The sequence below is a fragment of the Lacerta agilis genome, chromosome 6 (assembly GCF_009819535.1).
Source record: "Lacerta agilis isolate rLacAgi1 chromosome 6, rLacAgi1.pri, whole genome shotgun sequence".
Taxonomy (NCBI): domain Eukaryota; kingdom Metazoa; phylum Chordata; class Lepidosauria; order Squamata; family Lacertidae; genus Lacerta; species Lacerta agilis.
This window is the reverse complement of record NC_046317.1, coordinates 59,128,478-59,152,226: the sequence shown is the minus strand read 5'-3', so window position 1 is coordinate 59,152,226 and position 23,749 is coordinate 59,128,478. Positions and strand designations below refer to the sequence as shown.

Genomic DNA, 23,749 nt, shown 5'->3' with positions numbered 1-23,749 from the left:
TTTGAGTTTGTGGTTTTGAACCTTGCACAAGCCCGTCTTTCCAAAATTAGCAACACCTTGGAAGCAGACTACTGTCTGTGTGGGTAGAAGCAAAAAAGGGAAATGCTTTCCTTTTTCCTGATTCATCTCCATAGAATTACAGTGTATTACTTACTCTCTCGAAACCAAGATTTGTTGAGTCATAGATCCCCACCTTAGTCTAAGGTAATGTGAGTGAAGGATCGTATCAAGAACAGACTAGAGAAGACTTTGTTGGAGAGAAGAATATGCTGTCCAGAAATTACAAGCAAAGGTAAGCTTCTTCGTACCAGAGGATGGCACTAAGGAATACTGTATTGGCATACTGTTTCATTCTGAAATAAGGAATTTAAGTGTTGTAGGCCTGCAATGTCCAAGTTTTGTTTTTGTAAAGAACTACTACAAAAGATAATACTGTTTATTTACTATATTTGAACTGGAATATTTCACTGTAAGGTGCTTCCAAAGCATTTTGTGGGTAGGGAAAATAAAAATAAAATGCAGGGCCAAATTAGGAAGAGAATTAAAGGACAAGAGGAGACCCAAACATTTTGTCCAGTCATATGTGTGCCTGCCTGGACTTCGAGATCTTCTGTGGAAGCCACTAAGTGGCTGTTGTGGCAGGGTCTTCTGAGGGTAGGTGTTGTGCTTTTTTTCTTTCTTTCTTCATTGTCGTGCTTTTTAATGGTTTTAAGTGTTCAAATTCAGTGGTGTTTTAATATGGCAACTTATTTTTAAAAATAAATATTTATATTGATTGGTATGTTTCCAGTTCCATCTGTTTCAGTGCAAGTTTTGAGCCACCTTGGGTCCTCTACTGGGAGAAAGGCGGGATATAAATAAAATAAGAATAAATAAGAATATAAGAAGAGCCTGTTGGATCTGGCCCATGGCTCATCTAGCCCAGAACCTTGTATTTGAACACATCTGTAAGACTGTTCTATGACATTTTCAGATTATAGTACTATATGCTGCATGAAAAGAGTAAAAATGAACAAAAGGTTTCTCCAAAAAGGTGACAGTAAAAACGCCAGAAACGAAAGGGTTGCTGCTTGAAAAAGTAAAAAATCTAAATCAAATATTTAATTTATTACAATCTCTTCTTACCATATTCTTCAGTCTGAACACCTTCAGAATGGCTTGCATCAATTTAAAACAGTGAGAGATAGCCAACTAAGCCATAGTCATAGCCCACCCACTGAAATCAATTGACTCAAGTTACGCAAATCCACTAATTACAGTGAGTCTGCTCTGCGAATGACTAACATTGGGTATCATGCAGTAACAATAAACCATGTAGTGTATCATGTGGCTGGCTCTCTGATCTACTGATGGTGCTGAAACCAAAAGAAATAATTGAGTTTATTTATTTGTGGATCAAGGCTACCTGGCATTCGCCCAACTAAAACGGATGGTGTTTAAAGGAGACTAAGAATTAGCAGCTAACATATCACAACTGTGAGTGTGAACACTTCCCCCCTCTCTTTTTTCATATTGACACTTATAGGCTGTGTAAACAGACCCTGCCTCCAGTATGTCCCTACTGCTGGTTTGGGAAGCAAGTTTACCCACAATCCATTTTGAACCTGTATCTATCCTGTCATTTCTTATGAAATACTGCATTTTTATGTATTTCCCCCCAAAGCAGCTTCAACCCAAATTGAGAAAAAGAATGACATTGAAGCTGGTAATGTGCATACAGCAATGTATCCTCAGAGAGAATTTTATTTGTTTTTAAATTTTTGTTTGTCTCTTTATCTTGCCCAAGGAAACCGGAAGCAATTTTGGTATTTTGTTGTATTCGGTTGACATCATAGTCACAAACAACCAAGGCTTTTGGGGCACCACAAACATTAACCCATTTACAGCACATTCTTACAGCATGGCCCCCAAAACGAAGTCTCACTATATTCCAGGAGACTTATGTTCAAGCAAGCATGCATAGCATTGCAATCACACTGTTGTCTGAGCTATTGCAGGCAAGGGACTACTTCATCAGTTGTATGGAGCGGAGGGAAAATGTGTGCGCGCATATATGTATGTGCCCAAGTCTTGTGCAGGGAAAAACTAATATATTCTTATTATCCTCCTTGTATGTGTGGGGGAGAAGCTATTTATTTTTGTAAAAAAATTATAGCCTGTTGTTCATCGCATACTGATACCAGGGTGGAGTACAACATAAAACTAATGACACAACTCACACACACCACCCCCAGGTACATCTTTACTTGTTATTGAAATGATAACAGGATCAGCACCTGACATACCAGTCCGGAAACGGAACTCAACAAAGGAGGCCCTACTCCACATCAGCACCTGAATGAGCCTCCCCAAACAGTGGGGTGTGAAAGAGAACTAGGAGATGGAGGCCATTTTGTGTGGGGAAGTGGCTAATGGGAGGGGAAGGGTTCAGCTGTGGTCCAGTTCTGGGGGCCTTCTGGCAGTTCCCTCACTGCGAGAAGTGAGGTTACAGGGAACCAGGCAGAGGGCCTTCTCGGTGGTGGCGCCCACCCTGTGGAACGCCTTGCCATCAGATGTCAAGGAAATAAACAACCACAGTATCTGATTTAAGACATCTGAAGGCAGCCCTGTTTAGGGAAGCTTTTAACGTTTGATGTTTTATCGTATTTTTAATATGCTGTTGTGAGCTGGCCAGAGTGGCTGGGGAAACCCAGCCAGATGGGTGGGGTATGTATAAATAAATAATAATTATTATATTATATTATATTATATTATATTATATTATATTATATTATATTATAATTAGGCCTGTTATTCAGCAGCTCCTCTCTCCAAGCTTGGTGCTTCTCACAGTTGCTTTTCATTCAAGAACAGGACAAAATCCAACAGCATTGGGAGACAATTACGCATATCTACTGGATGACATCTATCTTGACCCTCACAATTTCAGCAGTAGAATTTCCCTCCAGCGTGGCTGATGGGTGTATTTCACTGGAATACCCATCGGAGAATTGCTCATCAGCAATTCTCTTATGATGCGTTGGTAACGCCGCGCTTAACTTTCAAAGAAACTGATAAGTTTTGAGCAATTTAAGTACAAGTAGCAGCGGCAGACAGAGTTCTGCAACTCAAATCAAGTTTTAAACCCGCAAGGCAGAAAAGCAAAAGAGACACCTGATATTGGAGAAGGGGGAGTGGGGGCGTACTGGTTAAACCAGTTGCACCGACACCATCACTTTCCCATGAAAACGAGAGGATTTTTTTTTTAAAGCTTCAAATACACTACATCCTTTTACCTCTGTTGTGGGAGAGGGGAGAAAGAATGAAGATGGTCAGCTTGTGCTTATGCCGCGGCCACAGAGAAGAGCACTCTGTCCATGCGCATGGACCACTTGTTTTACAGTCCTCCTAGGCAAGCTCAACGACGACGTGCCTCTCTGCAAAGCGGCCCGTTTCTTTGTCCCGCCTCTCCTCGCCCCTTTCGCCTCCTACTCCCTTGCTCCCCGCCCGCGCCCTCCTCCTCCTCCTTCCTGCAGGGGCGGAGCCGGCAGCGCCTGCGCCCGGCAGCACCTGGCTCAGGTGAGCGCGCCGCGGAGCCGAGCCGCAGCCCAGGTGAGGAGCGCCCGAGCGGTGAGTGTCGCGGGAGGGGGGCGAAAACGCCGAGAAGGAAGCTTCCCCCTCCCGACCCGTCTCTTGCAGGTAGGCTCCGTCCCCTCCTGGGGGACCGCCGATGGTCATTCCCGCTCCAGAAACCTGCCCGGCCCTTTGGCGGGTGCAGCTTCCGTCCCTCGTGCGCTTTGATTATCCCCCGGTCTCCGCGCTCCCTTCTCGCCCATGTGTTCCCTCCTTGCCTGGCCCTCTGTGGAGTATTATTACCTCTTGCCCTTCCCCCCCTCACTCTTCCAAAGCATTTTTTTAAGGGCTGGTGTTTGTTTTGTTAACAGTTTCTGTTTCCCAGAGTTCTCATTTCTCTCCAAACTTCGCCCTCGTTGCCCTGGGCTCGAAACTAATGGAGGCTTCCTTGCAAATAATGGCTTGGTAGTAGAGGACGCTGCGAAAGCCTGAGGGACTATAGCCTTTGACTATAGCCTTGGGTTGGAAGAAAAGTTTCTGCTCTGGGGCTGTCCACACAAGCAGGAGTTGCTTTACTTGGGGCAAGTAAATAACCTCTTGGGATTTAAATCAGTGGACAATCTACACAGGACTGTTGTGATACACGACTCTGGCGTGTTTACTGTGAAGTAGATGGGAAAGGCCAGGGCCCTGCTGCACTAGATAATACTGAACTTGGTAGGAGCTGCTCTTTAATGCATGTAGCTCCTGCTGCTGGAATGTGCCTGAGCCTAAAATTTCCAGGTGATTTGGGGAACATTGGAAGTTGCCTTGTGCCCAGATTTTTGTCAGCTCAATATTGTCTACAGAGCCCCCTTCCTCTGGCCTGGATTTCAGACAGGAGACTTTCCCAGCCCTACCTGGAGCTGCCAGGGCTTCGAATGGGAACCTATGTATGCAAAGCATGGGCTTTGCTATGGAGCTACTTGTCCTTGTAGTTCACCTGTATGCTGTGACACACAACTGGAGCAGAGTTGGCTGGGAACTGAACTTCCTGCCTACTCCTGTGAACAAAGTAACTGGGTCCAGTTAAATGGATCCAGGAAGGATCTACCATGCTTACAACTAAGTCTGAGGATAATAGGCTATCCTCAGTCCCATTTTTCTTGTGGGTTATTTGAGTTAAAACAGACCTTTTGTCATGGTAACTGAAGTGTTTGATGCAGGTTGGTTAACTTAGTTTGGCATTGTTATGCAAATTTTCCTCAGGTTTCAGATCTGAGATTAAAGCCTTCATTTATAGCAGGCCTCGTGCAGCTGCACCAGAGAGGAGTTGTAAGGTTACGCCATCATGTGCATTTCTAGAATGACCACTTTTCTTGTGCCTCATCAAAGGACAGGGTTTAATAATATTTAATATAAGGGCTTAACTTTGTGGTATTTGGTCTAAAAAGCCAGATAGCCTAGTTACAATATAGTGGGGAGCTTTATCTCTGTGGATGACACTTGGTGATATTCAGTGTGGAATAATAAAACTGAAAGCAGAGCTTTAAAGTTTAATAGTTTATTATGTTAAAAATTAGTAATGGAGGTACGACCATGCAAAGCAGGGGTGAGGAGCCTCAGCCCCAGGGTCCTTCAGGCCTCTCTGTCTGGCATGTGGTCCTCTCCCCAGACTGTACCTCCTTCTCAGCCACAACTCCTTCCCTAGCCTTTCTTCATACCCCTCCTTGAGTGTTTTTGCCTCTCTGAAGTATTTCCTTCAACTCTGAGTGCCTCTTAGTTGGTTGGGGAGGGGGGAGTACAGCTTAAAGATAAAATTTGCATTTGTTTCTTCATTTTTGCTTTTGGCTCTGCCTGTCACTATCTTGTGGCCTAGAAATGTAGCCCTCATTCTGAAAAAGGTTCCCCACTCCAGATGTTTAGAGAAGCATTTATTTATTAAACTTCTATCCCGTCCTTCCTCGCAAATGAGCTGGGTAAGGAGCTGGACATCGAAGTGGTAAGACAGTACTATTTAAAATAAAATACAAACACATTTAAAACATCACAAAACATTCAGAACACCCAAAAATATATAAAATGGTTGCATTCCCTCGCAGCTAATATTTCAAAATTGCCAAGAACTATGTCTTTCAGCTATCAAATATATATGTGAAATACTGTAGAATGTTCTTAAAGGTAAAGGGACCTCTGACTGTTAGGTCCAGTCGCAGACAACTCTGGGGTTGCGGCGCTCATCTCGCTTTATTGGTTTAAGTTGCTTCTAAAACTTAATAATGATAAATTAATAACAATAAGTATGCCACTTCTTTCCAACCTAGTTCATCGACATAAATATGCTGCAGATAAGGGCTAATGGGTAGGATGTTGGTCCCTGTCAACAATTTTGAAGATAGGGTTGTGATCTTCTTACGTGATGTCCCCATATGGTGAAATATCCCTAACATTGTATCTTTGTGCATGGAAATTCTGCACCTAATGAATTTCTGCCTGCCTGCTAAAGGCACTGTATCTCAGTTGGGAGTGGGGTGGAGGGGAATGAAGCAGTCCTATTTTGATATCTGCTGGTCCTGACAAAGTTTTTAACCTTTGAGGATGGAACACTGAAATAGTGTTGGTCTGTTTTCCAGCTGTCATTCTTCGAAGTTTAGTTCCCTAGGAGACAAATATGACTGGGGAATGCATCTTGTTTCTAGTGCACATGCATATAAGAATGTGCACATGAATGCAAATGTGTCCATGTGCTACACAGGCTGCTATTTGACACACCGTAGGCGAGAACAAGAATATTGGAAGCATGTCTGTATTTTTCTTTGTGGAATGTTTGAGGGGGTGTACTTGAGACATCTTAAGGAAAACAAAACTGCACTTGAGATTGGTGAATTAAGATATACTGAATGTGCAGCAATGACTTCACAGGGTCAGAAAAGTGTTGGGAAGGTTTATTCAACTTATTTAGGAACTTAAGGATAAGAATTGCATAAAACAATTTTGAGCAGCATGTCTTCAAGCTACCAGCATGGGGCATACAAATAGCCTGCAGTAGTATCTGAAGAGCATTCTTAGATAACTGTCTGCCTAGTTTGCCGACATACAAGTCTGTGAAAGCAAGAAGTTAAGGTTTCCCTAATTTGGTTGTGCCAGAGCCCTGCCTAATGTTAAGTGACTGCAGCACTTTGGATACTGCTCTACAGTACAGTAGTTCCTTAGCTCTCATGAGGAAGTTTTCTTTTCTTTTATGATAGGGCTTGTGATCACTTGTCGTTTTCAGATAAATACGCTTCAGCCTATATTTGGTTTCACTGTAATAATGGAAATCACCTTTTAAAAAGGCTGGGACAAATTTGCATATGGTCATATTTTCTCTGGGCTAAAATAAGCAATAACTGACTATTACAGAAATACCTTTTTTCTTTAAAAAATGGTATTTGAGCAGGAGGGACAGAGGATGCCTTTTATCTTCAGGCACAGTTATGCATATATAAATTATGTCTTCGTCATTGTGCCATACAAGCAAAAACCTTTAAAGGGAGATCCCAGCACACAGCTGTAGGAATTCATTTACAAGACTGAAACTATCAGATTTGGGTTCATATACAAGACTGGGAGTGGCTAGCTCCCTACAGAAAATTGTTGTCCCTATTTAGGTGCTTATACGTGTGATTAATCTTCCTTTGCCAATTTATCACCAGTTGAGAGTAAGTCACGCCTACTATGATTTCATCTCTTCGTCTGGCCGGATCACCTTTTCATTTGTACTCTGCATGGTAATCTTTTGCATTGTTTGGCTTCACATTCCTTCCTGCCCCTGTTTTTTCCCTTCTCTCATGGTATAACTGACGCTGACATTAACACATGCTTCTGATGAAGTGGCTCACGAAAGCTTGTATGAAAGCAATATATCTGTTAGACTGTTGCAGGAAAAATGAGGAGTTGTGTGTCAACCCCTCTGGCTGGTTTCTTGCAAGGTGTTTGGCCAGCACTGCCTACAAATACAGTGTTTTGTGTCTTGATCTGTAGTTAACTTGTGCACTCCATTTCACTTACCGGTATACTGCATGTAGTTGGAGAAGTTGTATTTGCTGCTGCACACGCCTGCTGTAAAGGTTTGCAGTCAGTTTCTTGAATGCCTCTGTTTGTTTTGTATTGATTGTCATATTTCCTACTGTGGCTAACAGAATAACAAATATTGTTAAATGTAACAATATTTAAATTTATACACATCCCATCTTTTTGCAGAAAGCGGGTCTCTGAAGCACCTGACAATAAGTGAAAACAATCAATAAACACAAGGTTCTTTTTAAAGATAGTGGTGGGGAGAGTAATGGAAAATATCCTCTCTCCATGTCTTATGGCATCATAGAATTGTAGAGTTGGAAGTGATCCCAAAGGTCATCTAATCCAACCCCCTGCAATGTAGGAATCTCAACTAAAGCATCCATGACAGATGGCCATGCAACCTCTGCTTAGAAACCCCACAACTCCACCACCTTCTGAGGGAGTCCATTCCATTGTTAAACAGCTCTTACCAACAAAAAGTTCTTCCTGATGTTTAGTCGGAATACTTTCTTGTAACTTGAAGCCATTAGTTCTTTACCTACCCTATGAAGCTAGAGAAAATAAGCTTGCTCCATCTTCCATGTGACTGCCCTTTAGATATTTGAAGATGGCTGTTATATCTCCTCTGTCTTCTCTTATCGAAGCTAAACTCCCTCAACCATTCCTCACAAGGCTTGGTTTCCAGACCGTTTATCATCTTGGTCACCCTCCTCTGCATGCATTCCAGCTTGTCAATATCCTTCTTAAATTGTGGTGCCCAGAATTGGACACAGTATTCCAGGTGGGAGTCTGACCGAGGCAGAGTACAATGGTACTATTACTTCCCTTAATCTGGACACCATACTTCTGTTGATGCCGCCTAGAGGAGCATTAGCTTTTCTTGCTGCTTGATTGCACTGTTGACTCATGCTAAGCTTGTGGTCTACTAAATCTCCTAGATCATTTTCACATGTACTGCTAGTAAGTCAGATGTTCCCCATCTTATTTTCATACAGCTGGTTCTTCCAGTCTAAGTGTAGAACCTTACATACCGGTATATCCCTGTTGAAATTCATTCTGTTAGTTTTTGTCCAGCTCTGCAATCCATTAAGGTAATCTTGAATCCTGATTCTGTCTTCTGTGTCGTTAGCTACAGTTTGGTGTCATCTGCAGATTTGATGAGCATCCTATCAGTTCCTTCATCCAGTTGTGATGAAAAGACCACTTGTGCCCCAAGTCTCTTCAGGAACTAGGAACACAATTCACATCAATTCAGTGTCCTCAAGGCATTAAATGGGATTTGTAAACACTCCAATGTTGCCCCCCTTTCCCCCCCCTCCTGGCCTCTGTGTGGCTCAGCCTTTCTTCTCTTCGCCAGGTTCCTCTTATGCTGCTACTTTCCCGGGGGGGGGGGGAAACCGCTCTTTAGTGGTCAGTCGGAGCAAACAGCAATTGGGTTTTCCGTGGATTGCAGTTTGTTCTGACTTAAAGCTAGAGAGCGGGTTTATCCTGGGGAAGGAGCGGGGCAAGGGGAAAACTGGACCTGTTCTTTCTAGACACCGGATGAGCAGAAGTTGGGGCAAGGCCTGAGATGTTTCTGCTGCTGGTGTGACTATTCCAGCTGCTGTTGTTCAAAGATTCTCTAGCGATCATAGTCACAAATAATGACTATACTGTAATGTTGGTACTATTTGTCATGTGTTGGATGCTTTGTCTTTGCACCATGGCCAGCAGCCTCATGTGGAAGCTGCCCTTCTTTCTCTTCTGTCTCTTGTCCTTTTTAACCATCCCTCTTCACCACTGCTCCCTTTATTTTTCCTCTTGTCTGTCACGTTTGCTGTTGCATTAGTTTTCTGTTCCTATAGGATTGTTTTTTTATTGGGGAATGAGCTTTGTTCTGTGTGCGTGTTCTCTGTTTCCTTATTGCTTTTATGTGTGTTTGGGCTATGATGTCACCTGCTGATGTACCACTCTACCTAAGCAGTTGCCGGGATTCATTACTGTGTGACTGGGTGTCTGTCCACTGATTCCTTATGATTTTGCAATGGTGGGTGGTGTCTTTGCCTTGGATCTTCAGTCTTCTGTGTTGGCACATGAAGTCTAAATACTCAGTCATAAGGCCCTACTTTTGCACTTGAGTGTAAGGCATTGCTACTTGGTAGTTCTGTTTGTGTGGCTCCACTTTTTCGATGATGGAGCTGTTGACTTGCTGTGGATCACAGATTCCTCCCCTGCTGTGTAGCATCATGCTCCGGTGATGGGTGCTTTAGTTGACTGCATTGATGAGTATTTAATATTATGATCACTAATTCTGAAGAAAAAGGAAGCTGTAAGAACAAACAGAAAAAAAATGTATTGGTTCTGGTTTTTAAAATTCGTTTTATCTATGAGGAGCACTTCCAGAAGTATAATATTGAATGAAAATGTTTCAAGCATGTGCTGAAAAAACAAAACAAAACAAAATTAATACATGAGGAGATGTGGTGGTGGTGGTGTGATGATTTGCTGGATATGGGAGGAGCAGAAAAAGCAGGAGGGCCAGAGGGCATCTTAGAAAACGAAGGTTGAAACAGGGGGTGCTGCAGAAGAGAAGAGATTAGACCTAGGGAAATGAAGGAAACTGAAAAGAGTGAGGAAGTTTGCAGCAACTTGAAATAATCAGCTGTATCCATTGGTGTAGATCTCTTAACATTATTGTGACATCACTCTGGTTATATTTATGTTGATTGTTTATTTCATAGCTGAAAGCTAACCCAAGGCCAAGTAAGCATGTTATTGCAGCTGCCTGTGCTGCGGTGCCCTTTCTGGCTAATTCGTTTTATTTAAAAGCATTTCTAAACCACTTAATATTTAAAAATCTTTATAAACAGTATACAAAAATAAAACATTAAAAAAGGAACATAGAAACAGAGACACAATCTATGGCATATTTCTAAGGAGTACTGTATACACATTTATTAGGCCAGAGGTGGGGAGGCAGTGTTCCTCCATATGTTGTTGAACTTTGACTCCCATTGGTTGCAGATTATGGGAGTTATATAGTCCAGCAACATTTGGAGGACCTCAGGTTCCTCATCCCTGTATTAGACCTATTATTATTATTATTATTATTATTAAGATTTCTTCTTGGAGCAAAATAAGGCTGGGATTACATGTGTCCTAGATAGAAGGGCCGAGTAGTAGGCCAGATACTTCACATGCAGAAGATCCCAGTTTGAACCCCACAGCATCCCTAGGTAGGTCTAGTAAAGCCGCCTCTATCTAGAACCCTAGAGAACTCCAGTGTTGACAAGATAGACCAATGCTCTTACTGATTAGCCTGGTTTACAAGCCACAGTAAGCAATACAAAGACTTACTGGGATTGTACAAATATGCTGGCTTCTGGTGAGAAGCTTGCAGCTGCTTTGTTCCTTCCTGGTCCCCCCCCCCGCAAGCTTACCCAAGGTTTGGCTTACCGTGCTGTCTGAACCTGGGCTCTCTTCTAGCTAGCCATATGACCTGTACCTTGGATCATGTTTGGATGAGCCTGGTTTGGATGAAACGCTTCACCAAACCTTTACTTAGCTCAGTGCGGTGCAGGAGTAAAAAAGACCACAAAGGAACAAGGTGAATTTAAGCTACTCTCTGGAATCCTACATCTTTGTGCAGTACTGGTAAACCATAGTTATCCTGATGTGTGAACCAAGCCACATGTAATGTACAGAGGAACTGCCATTTCAAAGCAAGTCAACTTCAGACCATGATCTATGAAGCTGATGGGTTTAACCAGAGTTTGTTTTAAGCCAGGATTCCTGATTCATACTATTTAATGAGCTGTCTGGGGGAGCCCAGTGCTTTGTTCTACCATGGCTTAGCATTAATTTATCAGCATGGGTAGTATAAACCTTTTCCTGTGTTCCTTTGTGTGGCTGCTGCTTTCAAATGGTCTGTTTCAGAGACATGCCACACACTGTGATGCAGTGACAAAAGTAAAGTGTCCTAGATGTTACTGGTAGGAAGAAAGAAACAGAGACAATTTTGGAGGGGCAAGAGGCCACAGATATGTTGCAGTATCTAGTTGTGGTCTTGTTAGTTAAAAACTAAAACTCTACCATATAACTTGGTCCCATTTGTTCAGCTGTTCTATCCCATCTTAGAATTGGTGCCCTCAGTGTATTAAAAATTGATAAAGACTGAGATTTAAAATTAGAATTCTTATTTATATTTTTGGGGGCTATGCTCACCTTAGTTCAGCTAGTATTTCCAAGCTTATCTTGATAAGTTTTAAGTTGACTGGATTCTCCCCTCCCACACCTTCAACAAAACTCAGAGAGTTGGCATGGTGTTTAAAGCAGCCACAATTGGTTTCAATTGCTTTGTTATCTAGACAATGAAATGGTATTTGCGTTTGCTCCCCCCCTCCAGATAATGGCGTTACATCCACGGAGAGTTCGATTGAAACCCTGGCTGGTAGCTCAGGTGGACAGTGGTATGTATCCTGGTCTCATATGGCTCAACAGGGTTGCAAAGCGATTTCAGATCCCTTGGAAGCATGCAACTCGGCACAGCCCTCAACATGAAGAGGAGAACACAATTTTTAAGGTAATGAAATAATTCCATTCCATTTTGGAGAGCCAGTGTGGTGCAGTAGATGAACTGGTAGTCCTGGACTGGTGGAATCCAGATTCATGTTCAGCCATGAACTAGCCTTGGTCAGTCATTATACTGTCTCACGGAGTTATTACAGGGATAACACAGAAAGAAAACCGCCGCCCTTATTTGCCACCCTGAGCTCCTTAGAGGAAGGGTGGGATGCAAATGTAATAAATCGTATTACAGGTGGCTTGCAACAGCTAAGACCATTGTTTGCCAGCACCTTCTGCTTCATACTCCAGGATGAGCATTTCCCAATACTCAAAATGAATATTCATTTGCCTCCACTTCTTCAGTTTAGAAAGCTAATGCATTTCCTAGTGTTCATTTGTTTTGTTCATGTGATAGCAATTGCTTTAAACTTGGACATCATGACATGCCACTGTATTCTGTTATTGAATGGTGTTCTAGTTACCATGGGATCAAATTGGTCAGTTGTGCTTTTAAAGCAAATATGATCCTAGAGCTGTGAAGAGGAGATCTGCAGCACCATGAATGTGTGCTCTGATCCTAATGTGACTTGTTCTGGGAAATACTGTGGCAAAGCAATGTGAAAGGGGCTGTTCTATTTATATCATTCATCTTTCAAGTACTTGTGGAATACGGCTTCCTCCCTCCCAGTCAGATGCTTTTTGCCTTATCATCACTCTGTGTACTCTGTGCTCCTGCAGAGTTGATTTTCCTGACCTTTATCTGGTTGTTGACTGTTTCTCTTTGAAGGTAGCTCTTTAGTGGCTTCCCTTCTGAGAATCAAGGTTCTAGTTATCTACTTCTTAAGTCTTCATCTCTTCTCAAGTTAAGAGTCCTGTAGCATGCCAGCTGAGTCCAGTAAACCTGCATAGACTTGCACTGCACAAGGCTCTTCTAGTTTATTGCTGTTGCTTTTTGACCTTGTTCTGATGAACTGTTTTTATGTTGGTTCTCAAACTGAACTGAATTTGATGCACAAATTATTTTAGATCATTTTATACGTTCTGGAAGCAAACTCCTGGGCATTAGCAATGGCTACTGTTTTAATGAGAATTTTACAAGCTTTCTGTGTTAAGAGATTTTGCTAGAAGATTCTTGAGCAAAGCCATGCTTTTGTGGTGGCTCTCTACCTGTGAAATGCTCTTCCTGTGGAGGCTTGCCTCGCACCTTCCTTACATATTTTTAGGTACCAGACAAAAGCATTCCTCTTGTTTGTTACTCTGTTATGTATTTTTATGTTTTTAGATTGTAAACTGCCCTGTGATCCTCAGATGAAGGGTGGTATAGAAAATTAATTAATTAATAATGTTACCAGGATAAATCTGGGACCTTAATTCCACATACAAATAAATAAATAAATGAGAGCCTGGTTTGCCATTAGGTTGGCTTCCTTTAGACACAATTGGGTGGCCTCTATTGGAATGGTCTGTCCATACCATACAGAGGAAAAAATGGTTTGGATAATCCTAAAATGATTTGTGCTGCTTTCGCCTGTTTGCGTTGGGGAAGGGAAAAACAGTGCCAGTCATGTCTGGCTGACTAGCTACTGCACTAAGTATTTACTGCCTAGACTTATGTGATAAATGAGAGTTTGTTTGGTAGCATGATTCAACATTAGCTGGCATGATGACAGTACTTAACTGAGCATGATGTACTTTGCTCCCAGGCCTGGGCTGTGGAAACAGGAAAGTATCAGGAAGGAGTTGATGATCCTGACCCTGCGAAATGGAAAGCCCAGCTCCGGTGTGCTCTCAATAAAAGCCGGGAATTCAACCTGATGTACGATGGCACCAAAGAGGTGCCGATGAATCCTATAAAAATTTATGAGGTGTGTGACATTCCACAATCCCAGGGAGCAATAATTAATCCAGGTGAGATGCACAGTGACTCTGTTGGTTGTTAAGGAAGTCTGGTGACAGGAAGTCTTCTATATGCCATGATGCTATGTTGTTAGTTAATCCTGCTGGGTAACTCGTTTTTAATTGAGTAAGCATTTCACCTTATCATTTGTGCAACGTAACTAACACAAAGTGAACTGTAGGTGACCATTCTGCCTAGTCAAGGTTGCTTTCTGCTCACCCACAAATTCAACACATGTATGTCATTATATCCAGAATTGTTCAGCTTTCTGTTTTGTTTTTAATCAAGTCTAAAAGAGAAAAGATTTCAGGGGAAAGCTTTGAAGATCAGGTGCATGCTACTAAAGGATAGAAGCAAGAGGGAAAGGGGCAGGGTGTCTGGGCTTAAGGGCTTTCAGTTCTTCATGGCCTTCCTTTCCCTTGTTCCCTCTTTTGTACATTGTCCCTAAGCAAGTATTCTAATAAGATGGCAGTCTTTAAAATTCCATTCTTCCAGAAATGAGTGTTTCATTAAATGAAATTCACTGGGAATTTCTCCTGCATGTTTACCATTGAAAGAAATGGGCCTCACTGGGTACGTGTATGTGTGCCTGGAAGAAACATTTTTGGAGTTAGCTGTTGGATGCAGAAGGCTAGCAGTTTTTGGGCTCAGGTAAATGTTCTTCTGGCCCTTTGTGCACCTTTGTGCAAACCAGCTTAGAGGTAGGATGAGGCAGTTTGTGGGCACTGGCGGAGGAAGAGGAGTGCAGGGGGGAGCGCACCGCCCCCAGCAGCGCGATCCCGGTGGGGTGCCATCGCGGCTGCCCCCCACCCGTGCTGGGCACCACGCCCCCACAGACGTCGTGCCACGCCCCTGCAGGCGTTGCGCCAGCCCCGCCTCCGCCTGCTCTCCACCCCCCAGTTCCGCCACTGGTTGTGGGATTCTGGTTGGATAGTACAAGGTCTGGGAGAGAGTTGCTTCATGCTATCATGCCTTCCGTGCATAAGCTGAGAAGCGTGAAAAGACTATTGGCTCTGGTGCTGTTTCTGGCGCTATGAAGCAAACCAAACAGTACTTGGAATAAAAATCCCTAGGAAAGAGATGATTATACACAGTGCTACTAGTAGAATTTTTCTGTGTAACTTCTGTGCGTCACACAAATGTCCATTCCACTTCTTTATTCTCTTCAGTTGATAAAATTCCATATTGCTAATTCTCTAACTTGCACTTTTCCTACAGGTTCTACTGGTTCAGCTCCATGGGATGAGAAGGATAATGAGCTTGATGATGAAGATGAGGATGAATTAAACCAGCCTCAATCTCATGTAGCTATTCAGGATACCTTTCCGTTTCTTAATATCAATGGTTAGTAGATAGATAGCATAGAGTGCACATCAAACCCTATCTTTTAAATTGCATTTTCCTCTTTTTTTATTACAATATGAAACAACCATGCTTTCAGTAAACAGTCTTTTAAAAATCTCTGGATTGCAGCTCAGCTAGCAATTGCTTGAACAGTACGCTGCAGAAAATGGCAAAAGGAGAAAGGCAAAGTCTGCACTATATGAGAAGTACAAGATTAGTCTGAACTGAAATATCCTTATTGTTCTGTGTCAAGATGTTCATACACATGTTTAGTGTGGTCTAGCCTGTCCTAAAGCTAGCTAGGTGTGAAGGAAAAGGCCATTCCCATGAAATCTGTGCTGTTGTCATGGGTTGAACTGGGCCGTCGAGAGTTGTGTGGAGAGAAATTTGTGCCTTCCCCTTGGTTCCAATGATGCTGTTCCAAGTGGGGCAACAGGCTGTTGCAGCAATAACAACAACAACAACAATATTATTATTATTATTATTATTATTATTATTATTATTATTATTACCACCCCGCCCATCTGGGCGGCTCCCAACAGAATATTAAAAACAGAATCAAACATTAAAAACTTCCCTAAACAGGGCTGCCTTCAGATGTCTGGGCTGAACGATGGGGGTGGAGTTGCTCCTTCAGGTATACTGGGCCACGGCTGTTTAGGGCTTTAAAGGTCAACACCAACACTTTGAATTGTGCTCGGAAACATACTGGGAGCCAATATAGGTCTTTCAGGATTGGTGTTATATGGCCTCGGCAGCCACTCCCAGTCACCAGTCTGGCTGCTGCATTCTGGATTAGTTGTAGTTTCCGGGTCACCTTCAAAGGTAGCCCCACATAGAGCTCATTGCAGTAATCCAAGCAGCAGATAACTAGAAGATGCACCACTCTGGTGAGACAGTCTGCGGGCAGGTAGGGTCTCAGCCTGCGTACCAGATGGAGCTGGTAGACAGCTGCCCTGGACACAGAATTGACCTGCGCCTCCATGGACAACTGTGAGTCCAAAATGACTCCCAGGCTGCGCACCTGGTCCTTCAGGGTCACAGTTACCCCATTCAGTACCAGGGAGTCCTCCCACACCAGCCCAAAAAACAGTACTTCTGTGTTGTCAGGATTCAACCTCAACCTGTTAGCCGCCATGTCAAGACCTCACAAGTCACTGTGACAGTCACTTAGCTAGCATTCTAATAAGAGGGTTAATTCCCACATTGTAGCAAGAGCAGACACACCTTTTTGCCCAGTGTGTAGCCTATAATGATGATGCAGCTTTGTAAGTCTTTTCCTTGGAGTGGTGTGGTTCTGGTTTAACAGGTTTTAACAGTAGGCCTAATATTGTCTCAGCAGACACATTTGCATGGATTTCTCATGCACCAGCCTTGTTTAAAGTTATATTTTGAAGGTGATGTATTTTGAAATAATATTAATAACCCACAAGTGGCCTTTATTATGGTACATTTTATAGTATGCACTTTTCATTCAATGAACCTTTTAAAAATGTTCATTTTCTCTTGCAATCTAATTGTCTGGTGCATCTCTACCAATATTAATTCTCTGATCTCACAGTGGGGATCATATTTTACTATCTAGTAAACTGTTCAGTTATAAGCGATAGGCGAGTTCACTTATTATTGCGTAGGGTGGAGTTTCCCTTCAGTAAGTTTGCAAAGGGCCTAGAGACTGATCTTTCTTTTTCTGTGTACTCTTTGAAAGACATTTTAGGTCAAGTTGGGACATGTTGGCTGTGATGTTAGAATTACACTGGAGAAATCTGAGAGCACTGACCATTGTGTTCAGTACAGGAAAGTGTTTCTGATTAACCTTGCCAATTATTTCCAAGTTACTATACTTTTTACAGCAGGAATGCCAGGCATAAGTTGTTGAGTATATTTTGTACAGAAAGATGGGGTAAATTATTAAGTGAGATAACTCCTGTGGCCATATCAGGACTTTAGGGGGCCCCATTGTGTCTTCTAGCAGTTCTTCCATGCTCCATACATTATTAAGTTAACTTCAGAACTGGGAAGTTGATGCCTTTCCCAGGCAAAGCACCTTAACCACTCAGAGCTGCTGTTGGATGCCGTAGCAGTGGGTAGAATCCAACATTGTGCAAGTGGCTTTCTTCAACTTCACTGTCCTCTCCTCTCCCTTCACCCTCAAATGTGCTCTGCAGGATCCAGGGGGCTGCATCAGGGAGGATTAGGTTATATCCCCTTTCCTATGTATCTTTATAAGTATTGCATTTTTTTTTTGTTATGTTCATATTATAAATGGTTAAACATAGGTAACTTACCCAATCTGCAGGGGGCTCTTTAAAATTGTTCCCAGTGCTAATGTCTACTTGAGGTTAATTGATAGTTCGATGTTAAGGTCAGTTGGAATTAGCATTTTTAGTGACCAGTTATAACCTGGCCCTAGGACATCTGCTGGATAGGGGATTTTGTTCTCCAGTCCTTTGGGCTGTGACACTCTTGCTTTATAAATGCAACTGGGAGGAAAGGAGGAAGAGCTGGTGTTTCTGCCCAATTTAATTTATAAACTGAGTTCCTAGATATCCTCACTACAATTTACGGAAGTATGAGCCAAGGATACCACCTGCCCATTCTTGGCATAGCAGTTTCACCAGCTTGATCACCAGTGCTTTTCAAGTCATTTGTTAAAAACCTGGGAAATGAACTGTCTAGAGTGGTCTTCAACTCATGGGTTGGGACCTATTGCTGGGTCACAGTTTGACCCGGTGTGCAGCAGCACAACCACCATTCAAATGTATGGCAAAAAATTAAGTGGATCCCCAATTGCATGTGTGGGCTAAAGGTGAAGCCTTGGTTGGAAAAGATTAAAGTCTATTGATTGAGAGTGTACATTTAGTGCTGATATCATGTCATTACTGTGCTTGAAGCTAGATAATGCAAGCTGCATTCTTGCTTCTTACCAAGATATTATACTGGGAAAAGAAAGTTGTAACCATTGGTGTTCCTTTGCTGATTGAAGGCACTTTGATCCAGTGGAGGCTTCCAGCAGCAGAACAAAGAACACTATTTCTGTTGGTTCTTCCTTTCTCCTGCAACTCCTTTGACCACCAGCTCCAAACTGCTTCAGAGGGTTGTGGGACCTTTTAGAGCAGTGTGAGAGGTGCTGCAGAGGGAGTCTAAAGGAACAAAAGTTGCCTCCCTCTCCATTCAGCTGATGGAAAGCTCTGGACACAAGCCAGAGTATCCAAGCTTTCAAATTCTTTTTTTGTCAGACTAAATGAAAGGGAAGATAAATTACCATTGGTAGAAGGTTAAATTCTTCGCCACATAAAGTAGTCGAGCTATGCTTGCCATTCCAGTATGAGAAGTGTCCGAGTGACTTCTTGAACTGTAATTTTAAAAATGTCAGCTGTCCCTCTGGATATATAACACTTAAAGGCATTTAAAATGTACTACTTATGCTTAGATTCCCCAATGGCACCCACCAGTGTGGAGACCTGCAGCCCTGAAGCTGCATGGCCAAAGAATGAACCTGAAGACATAGAGATGCCTATGCCTCCTCCGGTTATGCCCCATGATATGTTCAGCTCTCCTGAAGTCTGGATTAATTCTCTTCCAAGTAAGTCTTTTTGTTGACTATGTCGTTAGATACATCTAGATTGTTGTGTGCATGTAAAGTCCACATAGGGAGTATGCTACATATTGCAAAAACATGCTGAACATGCATGCACAGTTTCCCCCCTGCAGTTATTTCTGTTTAGATTGCTGTAGCCCAGAGAGCCTTCTGTGTCTGAAAATGTAATGTACTCATTGACATCAGCAGATGAACAAAAGAAACCCAGCTGGAAATTGCTGTTGAATTTGGAATAGGGCCATTTTAGCCAGCTTGTGACAGAAGTAATTTCTTACACAAGAAGTTTGTGTAAGAAGCTTGAGGTAGTAGTGATCAGACATACTGACTGATAAGTTTGTGTCTACTGATCAGTGCTGCATTCGTGTGAAGAGCAAGACTCCCTGCGTTAGATTGAAAATTGAAGTATTGCTGCTGTTACTTGGTGTTTTCTTCTGATCAACCTGACTTTGGGAGTTGGCTCTTGGTTTCCTTGGCACTTGTAAGGAAGACTAATAATTCTGCCCCTATTCTGTGCAAATTTCATTCAGCCCTAAAAAAGAGCCATGATAACCGGAAGAATAAGAAATCAAGACAACAAACGTTTTATAAAAGAATGGAAATGGTTTATTGAAAATTTACAGATAAATTGCAAACAGATAAAAATGTTGGCAGGATTATTGTAATAACCTGCAGTTTCATAAGAGTTTATATTTAAAGTAGATAATTAAATGAGCAAATTAAATTAATTTGGATATGCAGAAGATATTTAAAAATACATTTAAGGAACCACAGAAAGAAGGGGAAGGAAGTCAAACTTTGAAATGTTAAAAGGATTGCAAAATTAATGAAATGTATACATTTGAAAAGTATAAATAAAAACATTTTTGTTTTAAAAAAGGGCTATTATAGACAATGCAGGTTGTTGGAATTGTGGATCCTGTTGTAGTGTCTGATATTCTAACAATATATCCTTCTAATCAAGTGACAGACCTTGAAATCAAGTTTGAGTATCGAGGCAAAGAGTTTGGGCCAACAATGACTGTGAGCAACCCCCAGGGCTGCAGACTTTTCTATGGAGAACTGGGTCCAATGCCAGATCAAGAAGAACTCTTTGGTCCTATTAATTTGGAGCAAGTAAAGTTTCCAGGACCGGAACAGATCACCAATGAAAAGCAAAAGCTCTTCACAAGCCGTCTTCTTGATGTCATGGACAGGGGGCTGATCCTGGAAGTCAGTGGCCATGCTATTTATGCTATCAGGCTTTGCCAGTGCAAAGTGTATTGGTCTGGACCATGTGCACCTTCTGGCACCACACCAAACTTGATTGAAAGACAAAAAAAAGTCAAGGTGTTCTGCTTGGAAACATTCTTGAGTGGTGAGTAATTATAATGTTCTTGGTTCACCATCACAGAGTAGCCAATATGTTCTTTTTAATCCCTGTAACATTTGTACACCTGATTATGGTACTGCAGCCCATTGGGATTGGGTCCCAACCAGTTAAGTAACCTGGTGTTACTGGTATGGTGCAGATAACAATTTGTACAGAACTTGCTGGGCTCACAATGTGCACCTTACAGTGTTTGCATGCAGGCATTAGTGAATGGGCATTGATTCGATGTATTGTTGTGCTCTAACATAGCTGGTTGAACAGCACACGGAAATGCCGTTTACCTTCCCACCGGAGCGGTACCTATTTATCTACTTGCACTTTGACATGCTTTCGAACTGCTAGGTAGGCAGGAGCTGGGACCGAGCAATGGGAGCTCACCCCGTCATGGGGATTGGAACCGCCGACCTTCCAATCGGCAAGCCCTAGGCTTAGTGGTTTAGACCACAGCGCCACCCGCGTCCCTCATTTGTTATAGTATACAGGGTCAAAGGGAAAACAGCATTGATAGCTAATATCATTATGGCACCTCTAGACAAAAAGATGATGGGAGAGAAGATAGAAAAGAGAGTAGGATAATTGGGTTTTGAACTAGAAGAGGCAATATGGCATGTGGCATGGCAGTATGTGTTGCATCTACTAGTGTATCGTTGTACATCACAAGCTTTGCTTTCCCTCCCGCTTAGAACTGATTGCTCATCAGAAAGGACAGATTGCTAAACAACCCCCATTTGAGATCTACTTTTGTTTTGGGGAAGAATGGCCAGATGGAAAATCCAAAGACCGAAAACTGATTGTTGTTCAGGTAAGAGAACAATGAATTGCTAAGGAGTGTTAATTGTCAGAACTTACTGTGAGAACATTTAGTTGACTCCTAGTTATCACAATATATAACTATGTGCCAATTTATAACCCAGAAACCTTAATTCAGCAGCCTATGTAAATGTACACATTAGCATGCATTCTGCTTCTATCAGGCATGGACAATGCAAAGAAGTGTGTGACGTGAGAGCCCTGGCCACTGGAAACCCATTGTCTACAAACATTTAAGACTTGGAGGGGCCTTGATATTTGAAAGCTGTACCAGTACCACTTTCAGCACTTGTATATTCATCCACAACATAGACACACTTATTTGCAATATTTATAGACCACCTTTCCGATGAAAACTGTGCACAAGGTTTTACAGCACTTTACAAATAAAAACCATTCATACGAAACAGGGGGAAATATAACTGAACTAATAGCAGTTTAAAACTACCTAAAAGCATGAGTCTCTCCACTAATGCCCAAGAGAATAAAAAATGATCAGTGAAGAGAATGTGGATGTCCCCGGGGAGAGCCATTTGACCACTTGGAACATCTGTGTAAATAGCCTCAGTCTGATAGACAACAACTTTGCCTTCCTCAAAGAAAGATCTTGAGGTCGGAACTCATGAGTATGGCCCTGTGGGGTGTGTATCTGCATGCGTTTGCGGTGCTCATCTCGCTTTACTGGCCGAGGAAGCTGGCGTACAGCTTCTGGGTCATGTGGCCAGCATGACTAAGCCGCTTCTGGTGAACCAGAGCAGCACATGGAAATGTCGTTTACCTTCCCGCCGGAGCGGTACCTGTTTATCTACTTGAACTTTGACGTGCTTCCTACTGCTAGGTTGGCAGGAGCAGGGACCGAGCAACGGGAGCTCACTCCGTCGCAGGGATTCGAACCGCCAACCTTCTGATCGGCAAGCCCTAGGCTCTGTGGTTTAGACCACAGCGCCACCCACGTTGCTTTGTTCAAGACAAAACCACAAAAAACTGGCACCTTTGAATTCTGCCCTGAAACCAACTAGTTTCAATGTAGGTGTTATGGAATAGGTATAATTTGTTTGTGCCAACCCATCCATGTCAACAGATGGACAGTGACCATAGCTGCCACCTGAGAATCTAGGAGTAACGACAGGTCCAGGAGCACCCCCAGGCTAGAACCTGCCCATGAAGGAAGAGTGTGATTCTATCAGTGATAGGCATTTTCTTAGCTAACAGGTCAACTGGGTCCCCAGCTACCATAAGAATAATTGAATTAGTTGAGTTTGTGCAGTAGTTCACACTACTGCTCTTTCATCTTGACTGCATTAGCATCCTATCTGTCTGCAACCAATTCTACTTGAAAGGCAGTGCAGACCACGTGGGCCAAATGTTTTACTTGAGGCCTGGATTTTTACAGATGATTGAAGCTAACGTCCTGAATTGGTAGGCATTTCAGAATAGTTACCAGTGCATCTACTCTGCTCGCATTGTGAGAACATATGTTCTTTTATGTATCTTGCATTCTTATCCTATCTTTCTTGTATCATGACTAATAATGACTCAAAATGAGAATGAATGCAATAGTGAATTTTTGTTTGTGTGTGTTGCTGGTATACCTTCTACTTGAGCTTTTAGCTTATTCTTTCTTTTCGAATGCAATTGAAAATCGCATCTGGATTGACGCTGCATAATTTCTTTCCAAACAGGTAATTCCAGTTGTAGCTCGCATAATCTATGAGATGTTCTCTGGTGACTTCACCCGCTCCTTTGACAGTGGCAGTGTACGGCTTGAGATTTCTACCCCTGATATCAAGGACAACATAGTTGCTCAGCTGAAGCAACTCTACCGCCTCTTGCAAAATCACAATGAAGGCTGGCCAATGCAGCCACCAAGCATGGAGATGGCCCCACCCCTTGCAGCACAGTGATGACCTGGTTTTACCTAAATGAGGAATTATCTGGATTAATGGATTGTGTGTTTTTATTTCAATTAATTTTAAATGTCTTTTGAGTAAGTGCAACAGGAATGTATTATGTACAACATAATCTGTTTGAAATTTATACTTTGCAAAAACTGCTCTGGATTAATGCATGTAGACAAGAACATCATTTTTCTCTTCAATTAATGTAAATATATCAAATGACATTTGTGCCTTAATTTGTGTGTTAAATGTTACACACAGTTTTCTCTGTATATGTGATCAGCGTTCAAGTGCTCTTTTTAAAAAGTAGTTTCACAAGGCTAATGAAAACACTTTCACCCTAGTTTTCTCTTTCCCACTGGCTTGATAATACAGTCAAATTTATTACATAAATTGCATGTTTCTGTATATTTTTTAATATAAAAAATATCCAGTGCTGTTGGCACACATGTGAAATGTTAGAACTAATGCAAAACATTTTTTAGTGGCCATAATTCTAACTGTTCAGTAAAACTGCTTTGCAAAGTAGTAGTAGACTGAGAAGTTATCTGGATTTTCTACTGCTATTTGATAGTATTTCCTGTCTGTATACACTACAGAAGAATAGTGTGAAATAATGACTTAAGTCTTAAAAGGCATAGTTCTTATTAAAGTGACTTTACAATCAGTTCAGCTAAGGTATTTGGATGATA

General features: G+C 42.2%; 1 protein-coding gene across 3 annotated transcripts; it reads left to right on the top strand.

Moving 5' to 3' along the window:
* Nucleotides 1–3,512: 3,512 nt before the first annotated feature.
* IRF6 (interferon regulatory factor 6) lies at nucleotides 3,513–23,260 on the top strand. Of its 3 annotated transcripts, none has more exons than XM_033152933.1 (8): nucleotides 3,513–3,678; nucleotides 11,978–12,154; nucleotides 13,842–14,046; nucleotides 15,254–15,379; nucleotides 18,813–18,965; nucleotides 19,942–20,334; nucleotides 21,033–21,151; nucleotides 22,842–23,260. In XM_033152933.1, the coding sequence occupies exons 2-8, from the start codon at nucleotides 11,981–11,983 to the stop codon at nucleotides 23,061–23,063; spliced, it is 1,392 nt and encodes a 463-aa protein (XP_033008824.1). In that variant the 5' UTR covers nucleotides 3,513–3,678; nucleotides 11,978–11,980; the 3' UTR covers nucleotides 23,064–23,260. The 3 variants fall into 3 exon arrangements, with proteins under 3 accessions (XP_033008824.1, XP_033008825.1, XP_033008826.1); XM_033152934.1 differs by having other exon boundaries at nucleotides 3,571–3,591; XM_033152935.1 differs by lacking the exon at nucleotides 3,513–3,678 and adding an exon at nucleotides 4,112–4,133.
* Nucleotides 23,261–23,749: the final 489 nt, after the last annotated feature.